This window comes from Mirounga leonina, unplaced genomic scaffold (assembly GCF_011800145.1).
Source record: "Mirounga leonina isolate KUSES-001 unplaced genomic scaffold, KU_Mleo_1.0 Mir_82, whole genome shotgun sequence".
Taxonomy (NCBI): domain Eukaryota; kingdom Metazoa; phylum Chordata; class Mammalia; order Carnivora; family Phocidae; genus Mirounga; species Mirounga leonina.
Window position 1 is genome coordinate 23,969,271 of NW_023270825.1, and position 25,726 is coordinate 23,994,996.

At 49.3% G+C, this 25,726-nt stretch overlaps 1 protein-coding gene across 11 annotated transcripts in view; it reads right to left on the reverse strand.

Annotated features, from left to right (window-relative positions):
- The window catches only part of ADCK1 (aarF domain containing kinase 1), a 145,215-nt gene that overhangs the window by 57,020 nt on the left and 62,469 nt on the right, over positions 1 to 25,726 (reverse strand). For all 11 annotated transcript variants that reach the window (XM_034993399.1, XM_034993397.1, XM_034993396.1 and 8 more), the window contains 2 exons: positions 14,817 to 14,975; positions 3,734 to 3,892 (listed from right to left, as the gene is read on the reverse strand). In XM_034993399.1, coding sequence (XP_034849290.1) covers positions 3,734 to 3,892; positions 14,817 to 14,975 — 318 coding nt within the window. The remainder of the gene's footprint in view (positions 1 to 3,733; positions 3,893 to 14,816; positions 14,976 to 25,726) is intronic.

Here is a 25,726-nt window from a genome sequence, read left to right on the forward strand (position 1 = left end):
ATTCGGTGCTTTTCCGAGGCTCAGAGATTTAGAGCTTAGGGCTGAGGTTATTAAACCCCACTGGAAGATGCCTCAAACACTGAGAGGTAAACTCTTCGCTGAGGCTTAATTACGCACAGATGTTGTGATGGGGGGCCCGTGTGCAAAGGCAATCTATCTCCAGTTTTAAGAGCTGAACTGGGTTCACAGCGCAAAATTTGCTTCTCACTTGTTATGTGTTTAGGCAAAATTAATTACTCAGGAGCCTTAGTCACACCATTGTCTTAGGAACAGTGTGTGGGTTTTAGAAGCCGCAGGTCAAATTGTTACATTAATTATTTACCCATTTGGCATCCTCATTTCAGAAATCTGTGTTATTATTATTATTACATGTCTTGGTCTGGCAGATGCTAGTTGGCCCCAGCCAGAGGATGATTTGCTGTTTCCATGGGAACGGTGAAGGAGATGGTTCTGTTTGGTTCATAGTTCTGATGCTGAGGAGCACCCTGCCAGCTAAGAGGCAACAGAATATCCTCAAGCGAGCACCAGAGATGAAATCAGAAAATCTGGGTTGCAGCCCTAGCTTCTCTACTCGAAGACTGTCACCTGTAAGATGGGGTGATGGCTGTTGGAAGGATCCAATGTCATGGTACCTGGATAGCATCCAGGGAAGCAGAAGAAACATTTAGTCAATATTGCCTACCCATTTGTACACTCAACAGTTCCTGGAAGCCCCCTCTAAGCTCCTTATCCTGAGCAGAATGAAGTGCTTGCTCTTGGGCATCCACAGAAACATAGCCAAGTCTCTGTCACAGGCTGTACATCTGGGCATGGCGCAGGCCTGGACTGTGGCAACACAGTGTGTCTGTGCCCCACTAGATGGGACCTTTTCTCAGGTGGGAGCCAACCATCTCTTTCTCAGCTAGGCCCCCCCAACTCCTAACACAACAAGCTCAGGAAATGTGGGATAAAGCAGAGGAAGACATGGGAGATGCAAGCAGAAGCAAACATAGTTTAGAACCCACGGCACCATGCTAATAAGTTAGTATGAGTCCTTGTCTGAGAGGGCCACATTTTTATTGAACTGGTGGCTTGAATTTCAAGGCTGAGGCAGTGTTACCAGATCTAGTCTGCACATGGGGATTTACAGGCACAAGAGGGTCTGTATGTCCAGATCTATGATGGTCAGCTGAGGAAAAGGCAGTCGAACATAGTACTGGAGGCATCCAGGCAGACCTGACTTTCAACTCACTCAAAGGGTCAAACTTGGCCAACGGCCACATCTTTCACCAACATCAGTGTGAAGACACTACACTGATCCACAGTTGTGGCTTTTCCCCCATGATCTGAGCTTTAGGATTCTCAGGTGGCTAGGGTAGGTACACTCTCAGTCTCCCCATCTCTGTTAATAAATCTGGATAGCAGAAGTATAAACACTACCTCCATTTCTTATGATGTCTTCAGAAGCCACATGAACACTTTAGTCAAGAGCAAGAGACCTTTCCATTCAATGTACTGAGACCCCCTCCCCAAGAAGAGCACTACCTGTTTGCTCTGGAACTAGCACCTGGAGATCCTAACGGCTCTGTGATTTCCCTTCCCACATGCTCCAGGCTTCCTGTGAAGAGAGAAGGGCTGATCTCTTCAAAGAGTTGAAAGCCAAGCTCTCTGGTACAGAGTACCAGAGGGGCCCAATCCCGTGTACCATGAAGAGGAATCCCCAGGGTAAAAGGGTCCGAGACCCACCAAGGACCAATATGTTGTAAGAACAGTGGTGTTGGCATGCATCTATCTAGGGAGAAGCATATGGAGCCCATGGGGAACATCAGGCCAATCCTCAAAGACCCATTCCAGTGCCGGCTCCTCAGCAGAGCCTGCCCTGCGCTGATCAACCACAGGACTCCCTTCCTCTGAATGGAAAGCACTTAGCAGCAGGACCTCTTACAAAGCTGCTACTTTGTATCATTTGATGTTGTTTCCCACAGTAAGTGTCCTCTATCCTCAGACAGGCAGTTCTTCTATAATACTTGAAAACACAAATTTTTTCTAATGCAACTGATATATTAGGGGGGCAGTTTGATCATAATGCAAATCTTGCATTGGCTTATGTGAGCTATCCTCCCCCAGAAGCACCATGTGAATGCAGGAAACTGCTTCCCGCCAGACTGCACAACACGGGCATACACAAAACACACACACCCCAACATCACCACGGGTGTCATGAGTCCTGCCCATGCACATCCGGCGTTACAACTTTCCGTCCAATTCCAGACGACCGGCCTTCCACCACCTCACAATAATTCACAAGTGGCAACTGTCGATGCCCACCTTCATAGGCAGATGTCATAATAGAGTGCCACGTGCTCTGTGGTCTTACGTACTTCTTAGCCATTTAACATGCATAAAACTGTGCTATTTCTAGTAGATTCCCACCTTCTTTTATTTTCTGTGTTACTGGTGACATTGTTTTAAATTTGCATTCTCTCTTTTGTGAATTGTCTCTTTTTGTTATTTTATTTTCTACTGAAGTATAATGAACAGTGTGAAATTACTTACAAGTGGATGATTCAACAATCCTATACATTACTCAGTGCTCATCACAGTAAGTGGACTCTTAATCCCATTTATCTATTTCACCCATTCCTCCATCCACCTCCCCTCTGGCAACCACCAGTTTATTCTCTGTATTTAAGTCCACTTTTTTGCCTTTTTTGTTTGTTCATCTGTTTTGTTTCTTAAATTCCATATACGAGGGAGATTATATAGTATTTGCCTGTCTCTGTCCGATTTATTTTACTTAGCACCACACGCTCTCCATCCATGTGGTCGCAAATGGCAAGAGCTAATTCTTTTTCATAGCTGAGTAATATTCCATTGTGTATATATCACATCTTCTTTGCCCATTCATCTGAGGATGGACACTTGGGTTGCTTCCACATCTTGGCTATTGTAAATAATACAGTAATAAACACAAGGCTGCATCCATATGGATCATATGTTAGTTCTGTTTTCAGTTTTTTGAGGAACCTGCTTGCTATTTCTGACAATGGCTACACCAATGTACATTCCCACTGAACGGGCCCAAGGGTTCCTTTTCCTCCGCATCCTGGCCAACCCTTGTTACTTCTTGTCTTTTTGATTCTAGCCATTCTGACAAATGTGAGGTGATAACTCCCTGTGGGTTTGGTTTGCATTCCCCTGAAAATAAGTGATGCTGAGCATCTTGTCACGTGTCTGTTGGCACTGTTATAAGCCTAGCCCTATTTTCCCCATAAGCCCTGTGGTTTCTGTTGTGTGAGTCTGCATACTATGGAGGTTTCTAGGAACTCATACATTGCATTATAAGAGAACTGACTGTATATTAAACAAGGTAATATATGTATAGTGTTAGGAACAGTACCAGAGCATGGTAGCATTAACTACCATCATCATCAAAGTCCTCATCCCATGCTTCACAGAGGCAGAGACCACAGCTTAGAGGCCCTTGGGTAGCACTCGGTGTCTTAGAATTACAGATCATTCAATAAACATCTGTTTGGCTCAATCAATCACATTTGGTATATCTTTGTAACAGTGCCCTCAAGAGCTTTAACGTGCAACACTAGGGACGAATCATTCAGGTTCGGAAAGAAGACTCGGGAAGGAGGCATCCCCACTCATGTCCTGCAAGGGAGGGATGTTCAGGGCAGGGACCGGTCTTCCCCTGCACTCTCTCACCACACCACCATGCCCCCCATTGCCCTGCCCCTCCTACCTTTAAGAAGTCAAAGTGTTTGAGCATTTGGGCCACTTTCTCAGCATTCCTCCCTTCATTGAGGAAATCCAGCTCCAAAGGCAGGTTCTTCTTGGCTTCATCCACCAGCCACATGAACTCAAACTCTGGAAACAGCTGCTTCACAGCCAGGACAAGCACCTGAAATCCACCGAGCACCCCATCAGTCAGCCCATAGCACGCACCATGGGAGCTCCGTTCCCTGCCCTCCTGCCTGGGTCTGGGCATTGACAAGTCCCCAGGCCTCACCTGAAGCAAGGCCTCCCTGCTCCCGGGGGCCTATCCCCATAGTTCAAATCCAAGATGAGAAAAGCCCAAGAGCTGCCAGCAGTAAGAACCCCCATATGCCAAGCACTCCCCGCGTGCCCAGTGCTGGGCCAAGCCCTTACATTATTACTCCACGCAGTCTTCACAACTCTGGGAGGTCCGCAGTATACACTTATCCCCCATTTTACAGATGAGGAAGTCAAGGCTCTGAGGGGTTATATGATTGTCCCAAATTTGCCCAGCAAGGAAGCACAGAGACAGAATTCCACTTGAGCCCACCCAGCCCCCAAACCCTTGCTCTTGCTCACTTGCCGCCTGCTGCCTTGGCTGCACCCAGACTTGCTCCTCATGGGCCTGTTTACAAAAGGCAGGGAGGGTGCTGCAACTGTACGGCGTTCTGTTCATTTCTTAAGCTGAGGGGTTGGTACCTGAGCATTTATAATGTTGTTTTCTATACTTTTCGCATGTCTAAAATATTGCTTGATAAAAAGTACATTGGAATAAGAAAACAAGGTTGGATAAGACAGGAGGAGTAAGAGATAAGGGATGTGACCACTGGGATAAAAAGCTCAGGTTTCTGGCAATTTGGCCACATTATGGATTCTTGAGTGAGGACATGATGGAAAGCAGGATTTTCGTAGACTTATAGGGCATTTATCAGTTTAATGATGTGAAATTAAATGTTCCTGGCAGAGAACAGGAGCCCAGTGGCATCTGCAGAGCATGCCATGACCCCTACCATGGGCTGGGACTCAGTTCTGAGGCTGCCCCACACTGGGGCTCTGGATTCGAGAGAATCTGGAAAGTTTGTGGATGATGGCTCTGCAGTAGGTGACGAGGGTGAGGCCAGGAACATGGGAGATGCATTTCCCGAGAGAAACACAGAAAGGAACTCTCCTGTTCCACTATAAGCCCTCCTTTCAGTGTTTAAAGTGACCAATCCTACCAGAAATTCTTGATATGGATTATAGTCCCAGTTCTCCAAGAATGCCCATCTCCATTCCCTGGTTATGCCAGACAGCAATGATAAGAATTTAAAAACCCCGGGACGCCTGGGTGGCTCAGTCGGTTAAGCGGCTGCCTTCGGCTCAGGTCATGATCCCAGGGTCCTGGGATCGAGTCCCACATCGGGCTCCTTGCTCAGCAGGGAGCCTGCTTCTCCCTCTGCCTGCCTCTCCCCCTGCTTGTGTTCTGTCTCTCTCTCTGACAAATAAATAAATAAAATCTTTAAAAACCCTGGAGTGCCTGGGTGGCTCAGTCAGTTAAGCGTCTGTCTTCAGCTCAGGTCATGATCCCAGGGTCCTGGAATCGAGCTCCGCATCGGGCTCCCTGCTCAGCGGGGAGTCTGCTTCTCCCCCTCCTTCCCACTCGTGCTCTCTCTCTCACTATTTCTCTCTCTCAAATAAATATTTTTTTAAAAAAAGATTTATTTTAAAAAAAGAATTAAAAAACCATGGGCCCATTGGTACCAAAAACCTATGCCATCTGTTGTGGACTGAATGTTTGTATCCCCCCAAATTCAATGCTGAAGCCCTAATCCCCAGGGTGATGGTGTTTAGAGACGGGGCCTAGGGGGAGGTCATGAGGGTGGGGCCTCTATGATGCTTTTCACGTCCTGATAAGAAGAGGAAGAGACAGAGCTCTCTCTTCCACGTAGGGGCACACAGGGATGGTAGCTCTTTTCAAGCCAGAAAGTCCTCACCAGGAACTGAATTGGCCAGCACCTTGATCTTGGACTTCCGGCCTCCAAAACTACAAAAAATAAACATCTGTTTTTGTTTTTGTTTTTAAGAGAGCGTGTGAGAGCAGGTGTGAGTGGAGGGGGAGGGGCAGAGAGAGAGGAAAAATCTTAAGCATGCTCCATGCCCAGCAAGGAGCCCAACTTGGGGCTTGATCTCACAACTCTGAGATCATGACCTGAGCCGAAATCAAGAGTCGAACGCTTAACCAACTGAGCCACCCAAGTGCCCCTAAATGTCTTTTATTTAAGCCACCCGGTCTATGGCATTTTGTTATAGCAGCCTGACCAGACTAAGATGCCATCCCATCTACCCAGAAGGACTCACTGAGCTCCAGCTATGAACCTAGTCTTAAGCTTCCTTTTGCCCTGGTCTGTATGATGCCCAGCACTGTGATAGGCACATGCAATACAAAAGAAAGAGATCTAAACCAGGGCCATTAACTACAAGGCATTTACAGCTTTGTCTTTAAACCCTGTGTCCTAGACGATGTACCAGATGCCATTCTAAAGGAATCATCACACAAGGTTATTATACTCAATTCCTATCAAAACCCTTTTTAATTACATTCAGCTGCAGTCTAATTTCTTTTAAGTCTTGTCTAGTCTTTCATGGGCTAGACCTGTGACCTTATGATAATTGATTTAGTTTATGTTTTGTTTCTGTTTGAGTCACACAAAGCTAGGCGGGAGGGGTGGCAACAGCAAGGCCTGGACGGCATGTGTCAGGCCCAGGCAGTGGGGACCAGCGGCCCCCAAGGCATCGCGTCTTATCACCATGCCCTCAGACAGCCCTCAGCCGCCACCAAAGGGGAGGCAGAGCTGGTGCACGGGGAAACAGACGCACTCACGGGGGCCAGGGCCAAGTGCACAGCTGACATCTGAAAACACCTGAATTCCACTCTCTGGGCTCCGAGTTCAGGGAGAAACCTCTTGGATGTTTTGCTCCAGCCTCAGTTCCAGAGGTTCTCACGCAGGAAGGACAAGGGAAGGAACCACAGTGAGGCTCCATCATTCATTCGATCAAGAATTCCTGACTCCCTTGAGGTGTCTGGGTGGCTCAATCATTAAGCGTCTGCCTTTGGCTCAGGTCATGATCCTGGGGTCCTGGGATCGAGCCCCGCATCGGGCTCCCTGCTCAGCGGGAAGCCTGCTTCTCCCTCTCCCACTCCCGCTGCTTGTGTTTCCTCTCTCGCTGTCTCTCTGTCAAATAAATAAAAAATAAAATCTAAAAAAAAAAAAAAAAAAAGAATTCCTGACTCCCTCCTAGGTAACTACCCAGGACCAGATGTGGGCGTACACAGGGAGCTACATGTACCCGAGTGGGGTCTCTACCTGGGGATGAGGCTTCTGGCCAAATGATAAATCCCCATGGTTTAATATATGGTCACTGTTATTTGTGAAATATCATTGCTATCCAAACAGGATTTGAAAGGCACTTTACAGATTTTTCTGTTACTAATCAATTATATAATTAGTCATTACTAGTACTATTGGTTATTATTAATACCTAATGTCATTAATCATAAAAGCAAAGATTTGATTGATTAATTGCTAGTAACTAATTTGTAAACTAATTCATAACCCAAAAAACTTTACAGTACTCATAAAGCTGGTTTCTAAAGCACTGTGTGGGTAATGGCTGAGTCACTCCCTTGGTTAATATAAAATGAGAGGGTCTGTTGGAATGGATGTCAGTGGTTCACCGCTTTAGAAAAGGATACCCTCCTCTTTTATAGGAAGTCTACCAATTTGAAAATTTGATGCCAGCTATGGAGCCCAGAAAATGTACATACTCACATAATCTTGTACATAATTCAGGGGGGTTACCAACCCCTTGAACTTCAAGGGGTGGGGAGGGAAATGGGTCAGGTTAGGAGTCATCTGGTCCAAATCTAAAATGGTTTGGGTTGCTGCCATTAGGGACTCTTCTTGGCTGAGAAGAATAAAACAAAACCGTTTCACCTTCTGTTTTCATCCAATTCCCTTTCTAAGAGCCTGCCCTAAGTAGACTCATTTAAGTTTTTCCTTTTTGACAACAGCTGCAGTCAACTAAAATAAAACAGGTATTGTTATCAATTTGGCTTTTTGATTTTTCTCCCAAAATGTATCTTCTCCATAAAATTCTTCCAACAGCCAATGTTTCCACCAGTGCCTAGCACGTACTCTATATTCAGCAGATGTTTACTGAATATTCATGTGAATAACTGAGTGAATAAATGAGTGAATAAATGAACATTTCAAAGGGTTAGTCTTCTCCCTGGAGATGATTATATGTTCACATGTGTCTTACTCAAATAAATTAAGTTATTCTATTTCTGAGGTTTCAGTGGGGAAAGGGATTACCTATGAATTTTCGGTGACCACAGTTTTGGAATGCTTGACAATTTTCTACGTGATTTGAAACCTTATGAGTCAATCAAGGTATGTTCAACAATTAACATTTCCTTCAAGGTAGAATAATGAAATTATTTTCCTATAGGGTCATTGGCTCACAGGAGGAAAAATCAATTGTGAGCCACACAGAAATATAATGGAAAAAAGTCAAACAAAAGTTTGGAAACTAGTGATTGCTATTTATAATAACAAAAAAAAAAGGAAATTACCATTATTTAGTACCTACCCCATACCAGGCACTGTGCTATGAGGCACTTTATAAACATGCTCTCATTTAATCCTCTTCTTGCCCATTTTACAGAGAAAGAAACGTTCCTGGAGGTTAAAGCATTTCTCAAGGTCACAGCTTGTCATTTCAAATGCGGGACTTGGACCCAGGGTTTTTTCGCTCCTTTCTTTACACAGCCCTGACTCATGCAATGCAACACAGCATAATACAATAGGAAGTGTGAGATAAGGTGTTAAAAAAAACTGTTGTGGACTGTTAAAACTGCAACCGAAGTAAGACTGACTGTTACTAAGTTATTATATCTTATAAAAGAAATAACGCTCTCTGGGAAAACAGCACGCTAAATAGAATGCCTGCACGGATTCAAACTGGTAAAAATGGATGTTCGACAAGGATCGAAAATCAATTCAGAGTGATGTAAATAGCTTGCCATTCATGGGGTTTATCTTTGCTCCGATAAGTTATTAAAGTGCACACTTTTTACAAAACAGAATTATAGGGTGGAGAGAAGCTTCCATGGGATAGTCTACATCTCTGGGGTTTTTTAATGTCTTTTAGAAAATAAAATCAGCTGTTGGAGTCTGTGCCAAAAAACATTACCTAGCCACCCACTGTTCAATCAACACATTCAGAAAAGAAACAAGATGACAGACAAGCGTGCACTAAAAATGTTGTTCAAAAAAACATGACCATCACAGGTCTTTATTTTTAGAGACCCTTGGCATGGGCCAGATGGTATCAAACAGTGGATTCGATTCTGGTGCTCAGACCAGAGTCCCACCCCCATGTGGGAGAGCACCTTGGGGACAGGTGGTACATGGAGAGCAGGAGTTAGATGCTTTAGGGAGTGACAGAGCAAGGGAATATTCATCATCAATTCCAGAAGCTTACGAGATAACAGGCAGCGATACGGGGTGGCGCTACTGGGACCTGGGGATTATGGCTTTCCCACCAGCTCGAAGGCCCTCTGAGTCCTGCCGTGCTCTGACAGTGAGAACAACAGTGAGATCCAGCCGGCTGAGCTCCCTGCTACTGTGGGCAAGAGCTGGGGCAAAGCCAGCCCGCCAGCAGACAAACAGACTCTGCCTTGTCAGTTCACCCCTTCCTGCTGAATCATTGTTCCAATCTCTGGGCCCAATTAGTCTGGCTCTGGACAGCCACTCAAATCAATAAGAGTCACTGGCCATGCATCTAGAAGTAGAGTTGCCCCAACTATTAAAGGGACAATATCAGGTGATAATGACAAAGCTGAAAAACACCCCTGGCTGTGCCTTTCTCTTTTGTGCAAAGTCACTAACACCGTCAGGTGCATCAAACACCATTTACCGAGACTTGGCTCCCACCCTCCTGCCATCATTCAACAGTCTATCCAAGAGACTGTCCCCTGCCCCAAGAGGAGTGCCAGGTGCGCAGGAGACACAAAACACGAAGGTGGCATGTGCTAGTAGGTGCCAACCCAAAAGCCATTTCCCTCACCTTCCTGGCTAACAGAACCCCAATTCTGTGCATCTTTCGTGTCCTTCGAGGAAGGCAGGCCTTAGCCTGAGAAGGTGAATCATGATCGGTCTTATGTCTCTTGCCGAGACTGATTTAGACTTGGGCATGTGGCCTACTTTTCGCCAATGAGAAATGAAGGAAATGCTATTGAGGGGCTCCTTTTTGATAAGGAATATGAGGGAAGAAACAGGCCCTCTTTGGCACTGGATGTCATCTACTTGTCACAGCAGGAACTGCTGCAGCTGTTTTGGGACCATGAGGAGCACTACCCAGAAGGGCAAGCCAGAGTAGAAGACAAAAGGAACCTGGGTCCTTAGAAACCACAGTGAAGTGCTGGATCAGTCAACCTTGGAACAGTCAACACTACTTCTAGGGGTCTTAAAATGTGACATAATATAGGTTACTATTATTTACACCACTTTTAGTTGGATTTTTCTGGTACCTGCAGCCTAAAGCATCTTAACTGATACAACCAGTAGCAGTCCCCCACCTCCTCACTCTCAAAAGCCTCACCCCCAGACCTGTCTTTACAGCAGATATGTATTTGGTTTTAGCAGCTCACCTCTTCAACTGCAAATATTCAAAGGTTACGCCTATTAGTCACTCTCTCCTTAGTATGAATTACTCTAGTCAGATTATCTTCCTCTCAAGACGATGCTGGGGGGCATCACAGAGTTGGAGAAGAAAGAGGGACAACAGCGGGTAGTGGGAGAGAGGCATGAGGATGCAAAGTACCTGGAGATGTCATAAAAGGAAGCACCAGAAAGCTACGCTTTTCCTCACCCTGTCTCCAAGCTGCTGGCGGCGAAGGTGGCCCTAATGCCCCCTTGAAATCACTCTTCTCCTGCTAACACACACAAGAACCTCCCTGGGGTTTTCATTCCTAAACCCAAGGTACTATTCTAGGTCAGGACTCAGGGAAAAAATTATAAGACTCATTTCAAATATCAAACAAAATGAGCTTTCCAGTTAGGCTCTATCTTGGTTTACAGAGAAGGCTGAGCCAGGGAGGATGTTTTCCACCGGAGACCAAGCCCAGCGACAAGGCAGCACCATCGGTGATGCTGTTAAGGCTGACGGTGCACGGAGGTGGTGACCTCGGCCTCAGCCACTGTTCACGAGCCACTCTGTACTCCGCACTCAGCTGCCAGGCCATACTTCCAAGGAAAGCATCTGATGCTTAGCTCCAGGAGGAAGATGCCAAATGTTTATTAGCGCTATTATTGCTATTGACCTGCCGGCAGCCATCACTTAGGGAGTCAGCAAGGCTCTGCATAGAGAAATGGTGTCAGCTGTCCTTCCAGCCCAAGTGGGTCCCGATGGCACCACTGGGGGGAGGCAGGTTCCTGCCTGACACAGGAGTGGCTGCTGGGTCTCAGGACACCCAGGGATGCTCCGAGACTCCTAGTTCACTCCCAACCATGGCTGTTGCGTAGCCACTGACAGGTGCTCCAGAAAACCCGGGTTTCCAGATGGAAGCCCAGCGCCACTCAGGAACCCTGCTCCGGGGCCCTGGTCAGCTCCCCTTCTGTCCCACAGAGCAGCTATTCCAAACCTTCACCCCCATCCCCGGCCTCCAATGCCACCTCCTACCCCCTCATTCTCAGCAGATGGTCTTGCCTCCTACTGCAGTGAAAAAAATAGGGCTATCAGGCTGGTACAACTCAGCTGCCCACTTTCCCTCCGCCATCCCCCTCTACCCCCTCATCTGCGCGCAGCCTCACCACCTTCCTCCGGGCTCCAAACAAAGGCTGACCGAGGCTAACGCTTCCACCTGGGTCCTTACAGCCCGATCCCTGGAGTCTCCCCCAGGACCACACCTGTCAGTTGCTTCTCTCTCCTGGATCTCCAGCCCCCCCACTCCATGGACACCCTCCCCATTAGCGACAGCCTGCTCCAGTCCCCGCCTCTAATCCTGTGCTTTGTTCTAAGTACCATAGGACCCTCCCCACTGTCACCTGAGTGACAACCATCTCCACTCCCTGGGGCCTCAGTTTACCCCCAGCCCCTCACCCCATTCTCCTTGCTCACCCCAAGAACTCTCAATCACCAAATCCAGAGGCCTTTTCCAGAGCTTTCCTAATTTCATCTCCCATTTGACAACACTGAGTAATTCTGGCAGACTGTCTTTTCCCAACTGGCTGCAACAATACCTCCCATTCTGATGCTCTTCTAGAACCTGGTCATGCCCCCATCAAGAAGTAGAGTATACCCCACCCTTTAAACTAAGGGAGCTTCGTGACTCTTGTTCTTACCAGCAGAGTAAGGAAGAAGTAGTGCTATGTGCCTGCCAAGGCTAGGTCATACAACGGTCATGTGCTTTCCGCCTGATTCTCGTGGGACACTCACTCTTGGAACCCAGCCACCATGCTGTGAGGAAGGCTCAACAGCTGTGGAGAGGCCTACCTGGAAGGACCCAAGGCCCTGCCCCCAGCCCCAGATGGGCTGCCAGCCATGTGAGTGAGCCACCTAGAAGTGGATCTTCTGGTTCTGTGAGACCACCCAGCCGGCACCACACGGAACTCGTGAGTCTCTCCACCAAGCCCTGCCCAGATTGCAGATTCATAAGCAAAACACACGCCCGCTGTTTTAAGCTGCGCTCTTCTCTAGCTCTCTTCTTGAAATTATTTCCACGGAATACAGCAGCACTGCTCAGTTCTGCTTCTCCTCCAATCTCTCTGGCCATGCCTTCTCCTTTCCTCCAGGAGCTTAACTTCCTGGGCGTACTCCCTCAATGACGGTATTCCTCCCACCTCTCCCCTTGTCCTCTCCTCTTCTCTTTGCTCCACCCTTCCAAGTGACCTTAACTACTCCCCCAGATTCACCTACCTACCATGAGGCCCCTTGCTGCTAAATCCCGCATCTGTAGTTGCAACCCGAATGCAGACCAGCAGAGCAATCCCAATCCAAATCTCCTGACAGCAGGATCTGAGTTCTCCTGGTGGTTCCACCACCCATTGCACCCAGCTCGGAGATCATCCTGACCCCATTGCTCTCATAAGGAACTGCATTTTCCATCTAGGCTTGGCCCATGGGCAACACTGGTGGAACACTGGGGGAGAGAAGGAGGTGGAAACCTGCCGCCTCAAACAGCATCCGTGGCTCCACCTCCCAGGTGATTGGCCCTGAAGCTGTGTGATCCACCTCCCAAAGGACTAGCCCACCCTGGGCCAGAGCTCTACCAGGTGACCCCAGCTCCCAGGCTCCAGAGAACCACCTCTTCTCCTCGTCCCTCCACCTGAGGGTGGCAGTGGCTTCCAGCCCTTGGTAACTGTCTCGCCGTCCCATTTGGCCTCTCTGCAATTTCATCCCCTGGGAGCCCCATTTTCTCTTTTAAATTCCCTCTGTTGGAAATACCTAGCGCAATTTTGTTTCTTCCCAACTGGACCCTGATTGATACACTGGTTAAAGGCACCCAACTTAATCATTTAAGCTGGAAACCTACATTTTGTTTTATTCTCCTCCCATTCATTCCTACCAGTATTTGCCTCCACCCCATGGAAAGCTGCTCACAAAGTCCTGATGACTCCGCCCCTCGAGCCCATCCCTCCTCTTCAACTCCCACTACACTGCCCTGGGTCACATCATTATTTTTGGCTCAGACCAGTGCAGCAGCCCCTCCATTAGTCTCCCTGGCTACAGTCTTTCTGCCTTCCAATACATCCTCCAGACTGCCGATAGACTTTTGTTTCTAATGTACATCTGACCTCGACATTCCCCTGATTTAAAATTTTTAAATGGTTCCCCACCGACTACAGGAGAGAATCAGATCTGCTCAGTTCCACAGAAGATCTATATTTGCTGTGTATACTGTTCTGTGCCTTAGCCTGGATGATCAGGCCCTCCATGTTGTCCTGCCTACCTTCCCAGCCCCATCTGCAACCACTCCCAGCCGTACCACCTGAACCAGCTCAAGTTCTTCTCCAAGCCCATCCTGTTGCTCTAAGACTGGGTCTTCGCACAGGCTCAGCTATCCTTCCCCTGCCCCACTGTCTCCCCGGCCCCTCCGTGAAGCCCCGCCCCCAACAGACCAGACACAGGGCTGAGGGCACCATGCAAACCCCCTTTGGCACAGCTCACATCCCCACACTGTGGCTGTTCGTGTCCAGACCTGTCCTTCCACTAAACAGGGTAACACCCCCGGGGAAGAAGATGGAGCTCCCTCACTCCTGTGTCCCCAGCACCCACCTAGTGCCTGGTGCAAAAGAGACCCTCCATGCGTGTGCAAAGCTTACTCAGGGTGAGCTGAGGAAACAGACCAAGAGTCTAGAATGGGGAAAGAGAACAGGGGAAGGCAGCCTGCAGAGAAGGGGCAGGACACGCTGGCACATTAAAAGCCTGCCCTCCTGGGCCGGGTGCTGGCCACCGCCCAGCCAGCGCCCAGCTCACCCTCCCTCGCTCCAGCGAAGGGCTAAAGAAGTCAAGAGACACCGTCTCCACCTGGGCTTTTCCCAGAACATTTTTAGGTAGACAAGCTTGTTCACTCAGAACAGGAGATAAGCAAACATGGAATCTGCGTAAATATTTCTATGTGATCCTGTCATGTTTACATCCCGTGGTTGACCACATGCTCCCTTTTGTCATCGTTTAACAAAGTAAGATGTAACTTTTCTGCCCCCAAGGAAATCACTTTTGGTTCATCTCATTTCTTCAACATCCACCTGAGGTCTCATTGGCCCCAGCAGCTGTTCATCAGGTTCTGAGACCATCCCCAGATAGTTCCTAGGAACAAATAAAGACGAACTGACCAACCCAGCCACGGGTCCCCCAGTCACAGCACTGTCATGATGCCTCCTTTGTCATGGTCTCAAGCTTTCCTCTCCCGCCCTGCTGTTCAAAGGGTCCCACTCCACCCAGCTCCTTTGAACCAGTGTCACCAAAGCCACCTAGTTTCCAGAGAAATATAAAATGAGGACCAAGGAAGGACAGGCTCTCACCTCCATCAGAAGAATGTCCTTCGAACTCTGAGCCTGAACCTTTGGATGCTGGACCTTCACGGCCACCGTCCGCCCATCACGCAGCACCGCCTTGTGGACCTGGGCCAGGGAGGCGGCCCCCAGAGGGGTGTCATCAAAGCTCACAAACAAATCCTGAATCTGTCAAGAGTGGAGAGAGAACGGAGCAATTAAGATGACTCAGTTCAGTGAGAGGGGATGGGCCAGGCCAGGGCTGCCTGAGGTCCCCCGATAGATTTTTTGCTCTACCAGTTGTACGCCAACCCAATGCCTTGCCCGGGCTCTTTACTGCCATGGAGATTCACAGCAAGCATATGGAGGGAGTGAGAGAGAAAACACACGTGGAGGGTGTGTCCTCATAGGCATGCATGGGTGCCCTGAGCACCTCCTATTCAAGGCCAAAGAAGTGCTGTCTAGAATGTTCAGAATTGAGAACCATCTGCTCATTTAATTATGCACCATTGCATCCCTGGGGCTGTTACATATGCACATGAAATCAAGAGTTAACAGAACCTGGGCCCCAGGCAGCCCAATACAGGGATCAAATATTCTAAGCCACCAACGTGGGAGAGCTCAAGACCCCAGTTTGGAGGTTCTAAACCCAATAGCCATCTCTTGTTCCTGCCTGAACAGCAGGCTCAACACGGGTCCCCCAGCCCACCCTTGGCCTGGCCACCTGGCAGAGACCCCAGGGCTGCACACCCCAGCCTCACTTTGGTCCCCGCCTGCAATGCCACCCAAAGGTGGCCTTGGGCAGATCCCTTGACCTTTCTCTACAAAATGGAATATGTGCTCCTTACTCTTCTGTCTTCTCTTCCCTTCTTCCTTCCCTCCTTCCCTCTTAGAAATGCCATACCAAATTTTCCTGAAGGAAAAAAAGTCTTTCTGACTTGAGTGATCACACCCACATGGTCCAGACATGAATATTCTACCAGATGGGAAGGAGACTCCCAAAAGCCTTTTGCAAAAATGTCCAAGGCTGAAATTCTCACTCCCTCCATTTTTTGAAGTCTCTGTATAGCTTCCCAATCCTAGAAGATCCAGACATTCACACACACGTATATGTGTACACGCAGGATTAGTCCCATGGCCCTCCTTCTCACGTCCCCCAGGCTCTCACGCTGAGGCCCATTCATTCCAGGCCCCAGCTTCCCCTGGCCCCCCCTTTCTGCAGCAGGCACTCTCTCCTGTCCCTCAGCCCCCTCCTCCCCTTGGACTTCAGCAGTCAGATGACCCTCGGCCACCATCCCATCCCTCTGTTTGCTAGGCTGCACCAGCACCTTGCTAATCTCCCTCATAAATCACTCCCTCCACTCCTGTCATCATTTTGTAGCTTTCACTAAATTCCATCCCATTTATCAGCATCCTTTGGAGGCCAAAGGTCCAGGCAACATGGGAGGGGCCCACACTTCTCTGTCACGGGAGATGGGTACAGATTGGCTTCCCTGTCCCCCTTCTTCACTGGGTTTTTATTTTTGCCCCTCCCAGTGCCTACCTCCCCCACCCTCCTTCCCCAACCACATACTTGTCTTTTTCCCTCCCTCCTAGGTTCAAGGTTGCCTGAGGACCAGATTCTCCCCACATCAATCACCCTGGGTCTCTCCCTTTATCCTGGATTTGGGCTTGGCTTGGGAGAATGAAAGAACCACCATCCTTGTAGACCCCATTAGAACATCAGCTTCAAATGGGCAGAGATTTTTGTCTGTCTTGTTAGCTGCTGAATTCCCTGTGCTTAGAGTAGCACCAGAGGGGCATGTGGGTGGCTCAGTTAGTTAAGCATCTGCCTTAGTCTCAGGTCATGATCTCGGGGTCCTAGGATCCAGCCCCGCATCAGGCTCCCTGCTCAGTGGGGAGTCTGCTTCTCCCTCTTCCTCTGCTGCTCTCCCTGCTCATTCTCTCTCTCTCTCCTTCAAATAAATAAAATCTTAAAAAGAAAAAAAAAAAAAGAATAGCACCATAACTAGTTGGTAGCAAATACATATTTGTTGAAAGACTGAATCCACTATTTTCTCCCTTGGAGAGGAACCGCATCAACTCTTTCTTCCTTTTCAAATGGCTGGACCTTCCTGCTCCCACACCCCTTCTAGTCTAAAGGCCTCCAATGTAAAAGCACATGTCTTGTGTGGGATTTACCCAGGTGGGTAAATCCACCTGTTACAGCAGCGTGGGTGTGAGACACCAGCCTGGCCAATCAGAACCCTGAATACCCTGGGTCACGCTGACTGGTTCAGAGATGGACACATGACCCAACTGATCCAATCAGACTCAACTATTTCACTTTTGTTTGAACTGTGGGAGAAAAGATTCTTTCTCTCTGCTGAACTTGAAGGTAAAAATTGAAGTTGAAGCCTGGAGCTACCAGGAGTCCCAGAGTAGCAACAAAGAGGAAAGCAGAGCCAAGAGACAGAGAGAGTGAATCTTGGTCACCATGGTTGGGCCCCTTGATCTACCCATGCCTGAATACCCACCCCATATTTCCCTTTTTTGCTTAAATCAGTTTGAGTTGTTTTCTGTCACACAGGACTGAAGGGGCTCTGACTGTAGTTCTCGGGTCCCATCTGGGTTAGGCAAAAGAAACATGGGCATGGTGCCTGGCACCCTCAAGAGGCTCAGTAAGTGTCAGTTCCTTTCCCTCCCCTCCCCCCTCTTGCTGGGACAGGGATCCAGGAATAGAAGGGAGGTAGACTTCAGCAACATTCCCAGCCATTACATAATGAAATGAACAAGAACTGCCTTTAGAAACCCTCTGGCTGTTTCTGAAGGAGCACCAAGGAGAATGCTTTCTGGAGCAGATCTGCAAACTCAGACCTCCCCTCCCAGGCAGCTGGAATGACCCCATCTGCCCACTGCAAAAGGGCTTGGGGGTCATTTGACCCCATTCCCCACCCCAAGCCTCCACATGGCTCCCTGGTAACACTGGCTCATTCCCTAAGAAGGGCAGCCAGGCTTCAAACCCGTGTCATTGCAGGGATGTTCCAGAGTCATTGCAACTGAGGAGTGACAGGGCATCACCAGGGCTGTGTGGTGAGAACAGCTGCCAGGAGCACTCCGGGGAGAGGGGAAGGAAGGAAAGGGCTGAGGTAAGCATCTCCCAATCTCCCAGGTAAGAGGAAGCCTGGTCCACCATACCCCCAGGGACTGAGAAGGGGGCCTCCCACCATTCCCTGTCCCCACCAGAGGAGGCAGGGTGTCTGGAGCTCAGGATACCACCCAAGCCCATGTGCCAACTCAGCACCCTGAACGAGGCCCAGCTGTGAGGACTTGCCCCAATTCCCCAGCTTGACCAGTGGAAGCAAAGAGAGGCATGGGAAATGCACCACTCACTCTGCACAGGGAACCTGTTGGGCAGATCCCCACCCCACCCCTGGCCACCGACCACCTCCCCAGGGCCCCTGCAGCCATGCTTTCCCCTCTATCGGGAAGCAAGTCACAATGCCCACACCCTCCTGTGCTTACACACACACATACACACACACACACAATAATTGATTGCTAGTGAATGTTCCTAGCTGGCTTATAAAAAAGGTAATTAAAGATTGGTGCTGCAGCCTGTAATTAAATATGAATAAAGTATCTCTAAATGGAACCTTGATTCAAAGTGCTCAGTGAAGTACTTTACGCTGATAGATAGTAAGGAAAAATAGACCCTGTCCCGAAAGCAGAATTATACCCCCCCCCCCCCCGCCCCGTGCAGCTGACACCAAGGCCACTCCTCCCATCAGGCCCTTGGCCCCCAGCCCTCTGAGCAGAAAGCCATCAGCAGAAACCAACTGCAGCATGGGCAGCAATCAGATTCAAGCAGGGCCCTTAGCTGCCTCCAGTCACTTGCAGAAACCTGTCTCCCCTTCTAAGCCTGTCTTTCCCCCGTTCCTCTTTTTTTTCTCTGGGTCTGGCGGCAAAATCAATTAAGTAAAACAACTGCATTTTTAAATGACTAGTTATGTGCTTTTTAATTACTGTTGGCCCATGATTCAAATACATTGATGTCCCTGTCTAGAAAAGGAAAAATAATCGGGAAAAAAGCTTCTCCAGCTTTGTATGATCTGGTTTTTTAGGGTGTGTGTGTGTGTGTGTGTGTGTTTAAAAGCAAGAGGTGGTGTTTTTTTATGAGCAGAAAACATCAGAAGGGCAAGAAGAAATGCGTCACCCCCCCCCCCCCCCCATGGCTCAGGTTAAGACTTCAGCAGGCTGGCATCAGCTGGGGTCCAGGGAACCAAGACCACGTGACTCTATACCCAGGTACAGGGCAGAGAGAGAGAAGCTCCAGAAAGTTAGGTCTACAGCTTCCCATGAAACCAGTTCTCTGGGCAATGTTTCCAAAAGGCCACAATGGGCAGCCAAGCACTGGCCAGGGTCCTCATTTCACCCAAAATAAGGCAACAGGAAGTCAGGATCTTCTGTAAAAGCCATAATATGACTCCTGAGAGGAATTTCACTAAGTTTCTCCATCTGCCAGCCAGCCTCAGGCCCCTCACCAGCCCCAGGAAGGGCGATGTCCTGGATTTTCCAAGATGGCCCGATTTCAAATATTCCATCCTGCTGTGCCCAAAGTCATGCACATCAGACCCCTTCTGGATTTACTACATCAAATATCACGGATGCAAGATAACGCCAACCAATCTAACAAACCCAGAACCGGCTGGCTGCAGATGAAGAGGCAAGAGCTGGCCTCAAAGCAGGCAAGTCCAGGCCTAGCTGCCAAGACCAGGCAGTTCCCACTTAGGAGCTGGGAAGATGGCCCATGGCACCTGGGGCAGGTTACCATGGCATCAGCTGCAAACATCTGGCTCTCAAGGTCTAGAGATGCCCCTCTCCCCATGCCTGGCTGGGTGCCAGCAGCCATCCACGACAGTCTGATGGGGAGAGGGACAAGTCCCAGTACTAATGGAGTAGCTGGAGTGAACCCACCCCACTCCCCACCCCCAGCTTGAAGCTGACAAGACAGCTCCAGCTCCCTAGGACTCTGCAAAGCCCAGACTGCCTGCCTTGAGCAGAAAACCCACCATCACTTCCCACATGCCTCTGCTGGAAACCTACTCCTTCCTCTTGGCACCGTTTCCCAGGACCTGCCCCAGGCACCCCTCCGTCTCACTGTCACCCCGCCGGCTACCTCACTTTGCTCCTGCTTAAACGTGCCTGGTTTGTATCCTGCCTGTTCAGGGTCATTCCCGCCCCCTCTAAGTAACGCCTGACACTGACAGCAAATAGGGGGCACATGCCCTCTCATCCCCCCTGCAGTGGCTTTAAACTGTGTCCACAGGTACTTACATACTCCTCCCTTTGAGAGGAGCAGCCTACTGCCCACCTCTGAGTGTGAGCGAGATTAAGGACCCTTCCGGTCCTCTCCTGGAGAGCGTGCTCCTGGAGCAGCGAGTGCCATATCCTGAGGACACTCAAGCAGCCCGTGGAGAGGTCCAGGGGTAAGGAACCAAGGCCTCCTGCCCACAGTAAACCATCCTGGAAACAGATTCTCCTTCCCCGATCAGGCCTTCAGATGCCTGCAGCGCCCTGCCAACACCCTGACCATACCCTCACGGAGACTGAGGCAGAACCACCCTGCAAGGCAGGCCCAAGTTCCAGGCCCAAAGAAACTGTACCACATCAACTGTTTGCTGTTTGGGGGTAATTTGCTGTGCAGCAAAAGCTAACAAGTACACCCCATGCACACCCATGGCAGACATCACTAATCGATCCCAGCGTTCATTTCTGCTGTGCGCCCAGACGATGCCTCAGAATCTCTCTCCACGTGGTGCTCCAGGCTGCCGCTACCAACTGACCGGAGTTAATATAGGAAATGAAACCAATCTGCCATTCCTCAGTTCAAGTCACTCAATCAGCAAATACTGACCTGCAGGCCTGCCACATGACAGAAACCACACTAGGTACACGGGCCAACAAAACAGACACCATCTCTGGCCGTGAGGAGACCTCAGTCCACACAATAAGGCAACAGCCTCTGGAAAACATACTTGCATTTCAGCAGGGTCTGCTGGAGACAGTGCCCCCCGCCCAGTGCCAATTCACCCAACCCTGACAGGACTTTCTGGTGAGGTCAGAAAAGGGGACCTCCGATATCACGATGTAGCCACTGGGGGGCCGGGGGAGAGGACAAGGAATCCAAGTGTCTTTTTGTCCCCACTCAATAGCTGCCCTGCCTCAAGGTGGGAATACCCCCACCTCCAGCTTCCCACACAGAGCAATTTATTATAATACAAATAATAATGAGAATAACACCTCGAGGACACAGAGTCCCCGTCTTCTGTGAAATCTGCGTTCATTCTGGGGTTCTGGAAGATCAAACCATCCGTTCTGCAGAGCCATTAGCTATTGCTACTGCCTAGCTGGGAAGAAAGAACAAAGGGGGCCAGCGGCAGAAACTGAGGTCTTTCTGGACAAGGGTCAACCACAGAAATTACAAAACAGTGTTGCTGTCTAAATTTGCCCAAGGAGGCTGGCACAAGGCTCAACTCCTACCAATTTGCTAAGAGCCTCCAGGTATAGGATAATCATCCACCTGGCTCTGCCAAGGGCAACACAGTTCAGCCCGAGCTTCCTTCCTCCCACAGGATGGTGACCAGCAGCTGACAGAGAAGCAAGAAGCCAGGAGCAGTCACACCCTAAGGCCGTGAGCGTGTTCCCTGGGAATGCCCACCAGCTGGCCAGGACAGGGGGACCTGAGAGGCAATAGGGCCTAGTAAGTCCAATGCAAGGTCTGGGTCAAACTGCCCAGGCTCAAATCCTGGCTCCATGCTGCACCGGTTCGGTCAGTTACATGACCCATCTGTGCCTCAGCTTCCTCATCTATAAAATGGGAATTTTAATACCTACCTCATAGAGTCGTCATATGCAACAAGAATAGGAGCCTGGGGGACGTGAGAAGGAGGGCCATGGGACTAATCCTGCGTGTACACATATTCGTGTGTGTGAACGTCTGGATCTTCTAGGATTGGGAAGCTATACAGGGACTTCAAGAAATGGAGGGAGTGAGAATTTCAGCCTTGGACATTTTTGCAAAAGGCTTTTGGGAGTCTCCTTCCCATCTGGTAGAATATTCTTCTAGAATAGAGCCTATGAAAGAGCCCCAATAAATATGGCAGGAATACTGGGTGCCCCATCTAATGCCCCCATGAAGAGGACAGAGTGGTAGAACGAAGACAGCACTGGACAGAGAGTCAGCCCTTCTAGGCTCTCAGTTCTGTTCTGTTCTGTCAGTGAGTAAAAGCCACCATATACCTTTCTCCTCCAACCCACCCTCCACATGCAGTTAAAGTGAGTCTTCCCAACATAAGCTGATCATGTCACTTCTCTCTGTTTAAACCACTTCACCAGCTTCCCAGAGACAAAATCCTTAACACAAGCCACAGAGTCTGATCCTGCCCCATCTCCTCCTTCAGATCACAGTGCAGCTGTCACATCCTCAGAGAAGCCTCCCTGTGTACGTCCTCAGAATTCAGGGTGCCCTTCTGAAGAACAATGAACACAGGTGCACCCTGCCTTGACTTATATTTGCTGAACCTTCCTCTTCCCTTCTAAATGATAGACTTCTTCCATTTTTGCTCAAAATGTATCCAAGGCACCTAATGCATAATTGGTATTCAATAAATGTTTCTTAATGAATGAATGAGGTTCAATTTTTTTTTTTTTTAAGATTTTATTTATTTGACAGAGAGAGACACAGTGAGAGAGGGAACACAAGCAGGAGGAGTGGGAGAGGGAGAAGCAGGCTCCCGGCCGAGCAGGGAGCCCGATGTGGGGCTCGATCCCAGGACCCTGGAATCATGACCCGAGCCGAAGGCAGATGCTTAATGACTGAGCCACCCAGGCACCCCGAATGAGGTTCAATTTTCCCCATCCTCTTCCTGGTGAGGGGACGCTGGGCCTTCCAGATGATCCGGGGTAGCTAACACACCTGCCAGAGGTGGTTACTATTCCTTCAAGGTAGCTGAGGGAGGCTCGTGGGTGCTGGGCACTTCGAGAGCTGCGGGTGGAGGGACTCTATGGAAATGTTGTGATAATAATGATTAATAAAAAGCAGATAAACACCCAGTGTGGTTGGCCAGCCTGGGAAGCCATCCATTAGATCTGTCACTCATTAGAGGTGGGGGTGGGGGCAGTCCAATCAGATCTCCTCAGCTTAAGCAAACCTTCTGTAAATTGTAGGCTGCAGGCACTGACATTTGATAAATTATTCTTCATAATCCACCGCTGGCTGTCATAAATCTAATCTTTCAACGTTCCCCATCTTAATAACTTGTACAGCCTCACAGGGTGACGTCTCTGTCTCTGCCTGTGACAGAGATCTCTGGGATAGAAGAAATTGTGCAGAATGAGGTGCAATATGAAGCCAGGACCCCCCACAAGCCAGGGCCCGGGCCACATAGGTGTCTGTGAGGTAATCACAGTATAGAAGCAGTGAGCCGCCCTCGGAGCCATGGGGTGTCCGCGAGCCAAGTGCTTACACCCCATCACATGAGTGAGAGACAGTGAGGCCAGGAGCTCAGTCCCAAGAGTCAGGCAGACAGCTCCACGCCCTCACCGGCAACCTACCCACGTGAGGACTTAGTGCCTCTTCTTTAAACTTGAGCTTCGTTTGGTATAAGGGACGTCAGGACATCTTTGCTCGACAGGGACCAAATGCTCAACCAAGGGTACTTTCTTATAGCTGCATAATGTTTGTTGCCCTCAAAGTGCTCTTATGTGCTCTCAACCTTCTCTTGAAGTTAGACAGAGGAGACATAATTGCCCCCACTTTATAGAGAACACATTCGCTAAAGGTCATTCATTTATTCATCCATCAAATGCTTAAGTGACTAATATAAGCAGGGCACTGTGCTAGTCACTGGGGACTCAACAGGGACTGGGTCCAAATCAGGTACAGCCACCACCCTCTGGAGTCACCAATGGAACTTGAAGTCCAGTGGCAAGACAGGAATTAATCAAGTAATCAAAGGTAAAAGTAAATGGCCAATTCTGATACATGATATGAAGGGAGAGGTAGCTGATACCATAAGAGCCTGTGTTCAGGGCACCTGGGTGGCTCAGTCGTTGAGCGTCTGCCTTCGGCTCAGGTCATGATCCCAGGGTCCTGGGATCGAGTCCCGCATCGGGCTTCCTGCTCAGCAGGAAGCCTGCTTCTCGCTCTCCCACTCCCCCTGCTTGTGTTCCTGCTCTCGCTATCTCTCTCTCTGTCAAATAAATAAATAAAATCTTTAAAAAAAAAAAAAAAAAGAGCCTGTGTTCAGAGAGGCTGCTCAGGGAGTGCTTCTTCGAGGAGGTGACAAAGAACTGAGACCTGAAGAATGAGGAGCCAGTTAACTAGATGAAGGAAGGGAGGAGGAGCCATCTAGGCAGAGGGAAAGGCTTGTGTGAACCATACACAAGGGGACTAAGACAGCGACATGAGAGCCAGAAAGAAGATGGCCAACAATTCCCAGCCCAGAATCCAGGCTGACTTGGGCCCCCCAGGTCTCCCCCTGGGGGAGGAGTCCTCATCCGCAGCTCACACCTATGGTGGGGGAAAAGCCCGGTCACGGTGGTGCACACACAGTTCTGGCAAGGCCTGGGACTGCTAAACCCTGATGGGCTCACCCTCATAAAGCTATAAAACTCCAAAGGCCTCTTTCCAACAACCTTCAGAGGTTCCTACACCCAAAAATAAAGGAAGAGAGGAAATAAGGCAGGGGGGCCTTGCTTACGGTGGCACCATTTCCTGTCAGGATAGACTTCCCCAGCCTTTGGGAGGTGGCAAAATGCCCACACGACAAATGAGTCTCAGCTTTGTTCCTATGCCTCAGAGCCCCGAATAAGAGAGCTCAGGTACCGGGCGCCTGGGTGGCTCAGTCATTAAGCGTCTGCCTTCGGCTCAGGTCGTGATCCCGGGGTCCTGGGATCGAGCCCCGCATCGGGCTCCCTGCTCCGCGGGAAGCCTGCTTCTCCCTCTCCCACTCCCCCTGCTTGTGTTCCCTCTCTCGCTGTGTCTCTCTCTGTCAAATAAATAAATAAAATCTTTAAAAAAAAAAGAGAGAGCTCAGGTACCAAAGCCCTGGCAATCTTTCTAGAACACCTGAGTAAGAAGTTTTCCAGATTCGCTTTGCATGTGACAGCAGCAGTGCCCAGGGATTTTTAAAGGAGGCAAACCCAGACCTTCAAGATCTACTGCGAAGAGAAAGCCCACATTTGGGGGACATTACATGCATGCCTGGCTGACCCCAGCGAAGCGAAGGGAGGGTAAAGAACATGAGCTCTGGTGTCAGCAGCCCTACCTGCCAACATCCAGCGTGTGGCCTTGGGCAAAGTGCTTAGGGCCATTAACATTCTACAAAATGGGAGTGATGGTAACAATACTCATTTTGCCAGGGTGTTCTAAGTGTTAAAGGATATTACGCATCTAGAGCAGGGGCAACAGCCCGTGCCTGTTTTTGTACAGCCCACCAGCTAAGAATTTTTTTTTTTACATTTTTAAATGTTTGAAAAAACCCAAAGGGGACGCCTGGGTGGCTCAGTTGGTTAAGCATCTGCCTTCAGCTCAGGTCATGATCTCGGGGTCCTGGGATCAAGTCCCACGTAGGGCTCCCTGCTCGGCGGGGAGTCTGCTCCTCCCTCTCCCTCGCCCCACCCCTCGCTCTCTCTTTCTCTCTCTGTCTCAAATAAATAAAATCTTTAAAAAAAAAAAAAAAGAATAGCATTTTGTGATATTTGAAAACTATATGAAATTCGATTTCGGTGTCCCTGAATGAACTTTCACTGGGACACAGCATGCCCATTCATTACACGTTGTCCGTGGCGGCTCCCACGTTGCCACGGCAGAGCTAAGCAGTTGTGAAAGAGACCCTCTGGCCCGCAACACCTCAAATATTTACTAGCTGGCCTGATGGTGGGCAGAGAAATAGGCC